The sequence below is a fragment of the Gordionus sp. m RMFG-2023 genome, chromosome 3 (assembly GCF_954871325.1).
Source record: "Gordionus sp. m RMFG-2023 chromosome 3, tfGorSpeb1-WG-v2, whole genome shotgun sequence".
NCBI classification, from domain to species: domain Eukaryota; kingdom Metazoa; phylum Nematomorpha; class Gordioida; order Chordodea; family Parachordodidae; genus Gordionus; species Gordionus sp. m RMFG-2023.
In genome coordinates this window covers 13,125,475-13,131,910 of record NC_088777.1, presented here as the reverse complement: position 1 = coordinate 13,131,910, position 6,436 = coordinate 13,125,475, and the positions used below count along the sequence as shown (strand labels likewise).

The window sequence follows — 6,436 nt, the reverse complement described above, 5'->3', positions numbered from 1 at the left end:
TGTTGATGGGTATACCTTGAGGTGGGAATATTGTTTAGTTTGCATACTGGAGAAAGTTTTTTTTTGTCTAAATTTTTTTTTGTAAATTTATGCTGCATATTACATTTTTTTTAATTTTGTAATAATTTTATAGCACATCACTATTTACTATTTATTTTATGAACATTTTTTTTTAAAAAAAAGACTCAAATTATTTTATGCTGTGAAGGTATATTAAAAATTCTTTACATATATACCATAGCCCATTACATTCTCAATTTTTGTTACTTTGCATTCTACATTTTTGTGAATTTGTGCTAATTGTGATAGCAGAGTTAGGTAGATGGTATATTTTTCTTAGGATACTGAGTAATTCCTAGATGGAAAATATTGTATTTTCTACATATTATATATTTTTCCTACCTATAAAATATTAAATTTATTTCTATACATATGTCTTGTAATTTTATTTAAAATCTTTGTGCGGCAAATTTTCACAATTATTTTTAATACCTAAAAATGGATTTTTATATCTATTTTAGGAGATATTTATAAAAATGTAGCTTTGATTTTGTTTACATGACAGAAGGACAATTACATGTGTTGAAATTGCATTTCACACATAGACCATGTGTTCACATTCAGTATTATATGTAAAATCACTATTTCCTAATTACCATTAATCATACCCAAATAATGTATAAGCTCCTATTACCCAAATGTCTTAAAATGAATGAATTATTATGTTTTGCTTTGCTGATATTACATTGTATATATTAATGTTCCATGGATTATAAATGCGGATACCCCAATGTATATGTCATTATTGATAATATGTGTTTTCGCGATTATATATAGAAATGTATAAGAGATATTATATTATAAATCATCATAAGAGAAGACGATTCGATAAATTCCCTGAACGTCTTCAAGGCGTCCCGATACAATTCAAAGGAGCGATTCGATACAACACCACCACAGAGATAGGGACGCTGGGCTTGTGAAGGGTGGGCGTATTGTAGCTGTTGAAAAAAATAAGAAATAAATTTAGTATAATACATCAGTCAGTTATTTTCTGACAGGGGAATTAAGTTTTCCTGAGGGATGGGAGGAAAACGAAATCATCACATAGGTTGTTGTTAGAAAAGAACATTCTTTGTTTGGATTTGGAGTGTTGAAGACGGGATTGATTGGGGAAGATTTAATATGTTTATATGTTATATAAAAAAGAATAAAGGTGAATTGTAGTAATGTTTATTATATTTATTTAATATTATTAGAAAGGATTATTTTGGATTGATAAGTTATATTTTTGAGAGTAAAGGGTATATATTTATTTTTTTCAAAAATATGAAAATTAGATTTGGCATTATAAATCAAAATTTTGAGGAGTTTCTTCATGCACCCCCCTCAGTGATGCTATAATCCAAAGTAAAGCTTTATTTAAAGTTTTACCAGCTAATAGTATTTCATAAATGCTTAAAGTCCTCTAAGTATATTGTTTATAAATCGAAATTTTTATTTTAAAAAAGAAAAATGTCCTTGTCCATGGTTTTTTATTTCAATTGAGTACGCCTTTCCTTTCACAAGCCATTGGCTCTAGAAAATAATCTTTCACTAGATGCTGAACTTTCAGGGGCTGACAAAAATCTTACTCGTTATTAAATTATTTTTCTGGCATCCCCCTCCTTTAAGGCCTGGCGTTACCTCCCAAAAATTAAAAATACGTATTTTTAATTTTTGGGTACTATTATTGTTATTTGTCTTATAAGCAATAAATTTAAGTTCACCAGCTTTCATCGGTAGATAGTGATGTTTCATCATAATCATCTAGAAATCCTCATAAGGTTTCATTTGATATAGTTTCTCAGGAGTTTAATATAAATTATGACAGTTATAAATAATAGTTTACCTTGACATTGACTTATTCATATCATATTTTATGTCATTTATCATTTTATTATGTTTGTTTTATAAATATCATATTTTTCTTCAAAACTTGAAGCTTTTGAAATTCGAATATAAAATTAAGCCTACTTTATGTAGTGGCTGAATAATAAATCTTTCTTTTAAAAGAAATCCTGTCTTGTTTTTTTAAGGTTTTGATTATTATTGTATCACTTTCAGAAGGTTGACAATATTTTACAAATTTTTATTTCCATAGATAAACTTCATTTATTGTGGGTCAAGAAACTGCGCTCAGATTTTCCGAGAATTTTTTAAATAGTGATAATTTCTAATTGTTGTATGATGCTGGTATCAATTGTTAATCTAATTAATTCTTGCTTGCTAAACAAGTATACCTGTATTTCATAATATGATTTTAAGAAACTCTGTATAATGATATATAAAGAGTTCCATCAAGTTATTACTGTTTAATAGTATACTAATTTGCTATTAGCTGTAGATTTGAAAAATTGTAATATATTTTTTTTACATCATTTATATTTAAAGCTATTTCAGGTAGATAATTGCATAATATTATTTACTATATGGCATATGGATGGTAGCCTTTCGTCATCTTTGAATCCACTTATAAGATTTGCTCCGTTATCTGTCACAACTATACATTTATTTAAATAATTTTCTACTTACATGTAATTCTTTTAAAATTGAATTGACTACACTTTTCTTTTAATATTAACCCTGTTTTTTTTTATCCATTACCCTTGTGGCCAAAAAAAATGTTTTTAATTCAAAATCTTTATTGATAATAAGTTCTTTAATAGTTAAAAACTTTTTCATAGTTATCCGTCTAAAAATCGGTGGTTATGGACAATTCATTATTATTGATCATTTTTTAATCTTAATTTTAATTCCATCGTATATTTTGAGCTATATTATTAATTAGAGTTTCTCGGCTCACACCTATATCTTTTATATTTTGGTCAAAGTGTAACACCAACATTTATTAACTTTACCTAGCTTATAAAATCCTTCCCTTTCTGTTGCATTTATAGCTAGGATCTTTACAAATAAAATATAACTGACTTTTCTGAAAAACTGCTTTTGAGTGGTGTCATGAATGATGGACATATTTGATAAATTTTGAAAATATTTATTACGTGTATATTAATAAATAAATTGTGCAGGTTCATTATGAAACCGTATTTTAATATTTTGCTTTATTTTATTTTTAGATATAGAAATTAAATTTTGTAGAATCATTATGAAATTGTATTTATGCGCTTCCCTATAAAAGGGAAGCGAAATATTGTAAAATTTTTACTATTTGTTTTTGGTTTTTAATTATAAATTTTTTTTTCTTGTTTTTTAATAAAATTTATTCTATTATTCATACATTTGAGGGATCATAATTCTAATATTCGTAAAAACCGGTCACAACGTGATAAGTGGTATGGCATTTGTCTTTTAAACATATTATATATTGTCTGGTTAGAGTAATTACTGGTATTTTTATGGCACATTTATGTCTTAATAAACTGGTAGAACCTGTTTTACATTACATCACGTTTTTACAACCTGTATATTTTTAATTTTGAAAGGTATATTTATAATAAATAGTTTAAAAAAATATCCGATATCTTTCTTTTCCGTTTTCTGGAGCTTTAAATTCAATATCAATTCGTTCCTTTTTATTTTAGCTAATATCTCCGATTTTAAAATCATTTCCATCTCAATTATATCATTATTATTATTAACATTATTATCTCCAATGCTTTGTATATGATTTTCCTCTTCAAGGTCGTTTAAAATTATTTATTTAATAAATAAAATGAATGAATTAAATATTTTCTAAAATTATTTAAACCAATATAGTAAAAAATTAATACCATTTGTTTAAATGTTAGTAAGTAATATATTATAAAAATATATCATGTGATTTTGATCATTAATAAAAAGGTATAAACTAAGATTAATAAAACAACAAGATTTTAAAATATCTACATCAAGACATTTATTAAGGAATGCAATAAGCTATCAAATTGAGTAATGTTTGATTTTTAAAATATTTGTTCACTATAGTGTAAAATATATATAACAGTGTTAATATGATAGTAAGTGAAATTTTTCATATTATATACATTCATATTTATTCAAAATCCATGTTACCAATTTTTGTTTAAATATTTGACAAATTTATAAATACATGTTATTTTCGATTACCATGAGTATATTATTTTAGTTATTTTATTAATAGAAATGTTATTTTTTCATATAATTGAGATTATTATTATTTGTCATAAATAGAAAAAATGATTTTAATACTTGGTTTAAAATTAATTTTATTGTCAATCAATTGATATTTATCTTTGTAATAGATATAAATAGAGTAAGATCCATATAAATAATTATTTTCTTTCTTATAAATTTAATTATTAATATTTTCCAAAATATTTTTTTGGTAAAATCAATTCTTAAAAAATAAATTATCTTTCTGAAAAGATAAAACAAAGAAATTAGTTTAGTAACCAAAAATAAGAAAGGTGAAAATAAGTATATATATATATATATATATATATAATATATTGTGCAAGAGAAAAAAAACAATAATCGAAAACTTAAAAAATTGAGCCTTAATATTATTTGTTTAAAATAAATACTTATTTCTTTTACATTTCAGTGCTGATTTATTATATTAATCAAATATTAAAGATTATAATATATATATATATCCTATAAAAATACACCATCCTCCAGTGAGCATATCGAATCATTCTCACATTTCCTTTCAAAATGGTAACTATATTTTTATGTATATTTCAAAATCTTTTTGCATTGATAATATAGGAACAAGATTTACAAATAAAGAAAAGGCCCTTTAAAAAATATACCTTTCGTGGTGTAGATTTGGATCAGCTACTAGATATGACACTGTAAGAATATAAATTACCTTTATTTTCCACATGTTTGACTTAGCGATCAGTTAAAGTCGCTGTTAACAGCCAGGGCCAGAAGGAAATTGAATCGAGGTTTACCTAAAAAAGCAGAGAACTTTCTAAAGAAACTTAGGAAAGCTAAAAAAGAAGCTCTAGCACTGGAAAAGCCCGAGGTTGTCAAAACTCATTATCGTAATATGCTTATTTTGCCTGAAATGATAGGAAATATTATTGGTGTCCATAATGGAAAATCCTATACCCAAGTGGAAGTTAAAGTTTGTTATTCATATTTTACTTATTTATAACGTATATAATAAAATTACTATAGTTGGGTGATTACTGTATTTTTTACCGTTTGGCCTTGGGGTTTTTCTTAAAAAGATAGCATCTCACATTTGGAAGAAACTAATATAAATTAAAGTGCCTTCTTAATGGATTTTCTCTTAAAGATTCAGTTGAATTAGCTAACATTTAACCATTACCCAACCATACTTATTACTATATCTACATTTTTAACATAAATTTTTTATAAAGATTTAATTAAATTTTACATATTTTGTTAAGCCTGAAATGATTGGACATTATCTAGGTGAATTTGCCATTACATATAAGCCTGTTAAGCATGGCAGACCAGGTATTGGTGCAACACATTCTTCAAGATTTATACCACTAAAATAATTGATTTTTAAGATATGTCATATTTATATAATTAACAATAAAGTGTATTATTTAATCTGAAATATTGAATCAACAGATTTTAAGAAATATGATCCTATTTGATATTTGTTATAATAAATAGTTCGTTTACTACTGTTCCTAAAGAAAATATGCCCTTTTGTAATATAAATCTTACATTTAATAGGGGGGACAATAGATTTATTAAAAATGAATCAAATTAGTATAATTACAAATAGTAATAAAATTATATTTTCTTAAGTTTTTACATAGTTGATCTTTTAAAATCTATAATGTTGATGAATTTGTTCTTATGGTCAACTAAGCTAACATTATCAGATAATAAGTATTTATGGACCAATAAAGGTGATGGATTTTTTTTAGAGCAATTAGAAATATTCAAAAAAATATTTATTTTTAAATTTTTTGATCTGACATTCTTTTAATCTTTTTATATAAATTAGACTATTTTATTATTTAAATTATTAGTCATAATTATATTAGTTTTAAAATAAAGGTATAAGTTAATTGTAACAATATGATGTTTCAATTTAAAATTACAGTTTATTAATGTTACATACATAAGCATTCTTATTAAATGTTTGTTTAGTCTAAGGAAGATTGGTTTTGAAAGATGAGTAAGTTTTTGACATCAATTTTAACTTATTCTCAAATTTTAATATATATGCTATAATTTTTTTTTTGCAAATATATTTTTGTATTTACAAATAAGGGTTTGGAAATTTATTGATAAATACCTTCTTTTTATCTAATACCCTTACAAACTGAGGGAATTATATATCAAGGCAGATATATTTTAGTGAGATGATAAAAAGTGCCATAGATTTCTTATACTGTTGATGTGACTTTAAAAAAGGAGCACACTATCTTCTTTAAAAATGTTGTCTAAATTTTTTTTCATTAATTGCTAATGAATCAAA

General features: G+C 24.3%; 1 protein-coding gene across 1 annotated transcript; it reads left to right on the top strand.

Moving 5' to 3' along the window:
- Positions 1-4,634: 4,634 nt before the first annotated feature.
- LOC135925778 (small ribosomal subunit protein uS19-like) lies at positions 4,635-5,581 on the top strand. Its single transcript, XM_065461251.1, has 4 exons — positions 4,635-4,680; positions 4,732-4,817; positions 4,861-5,095; positions 5,385-5,581. Exons 1-4 carry the CDS (start codon positions 4,678-4,680, stop codon positions 5,496-5,498), a joined length of 438 nt encoding a protein of 145 aa, XP_065317323.1. The 5' UTR covers positions 4,635-4,677; the 3' UTR covers positions 5,499-5,581.
- Positions 5,582-6,436: the final 855 nt, after the last annotated feature.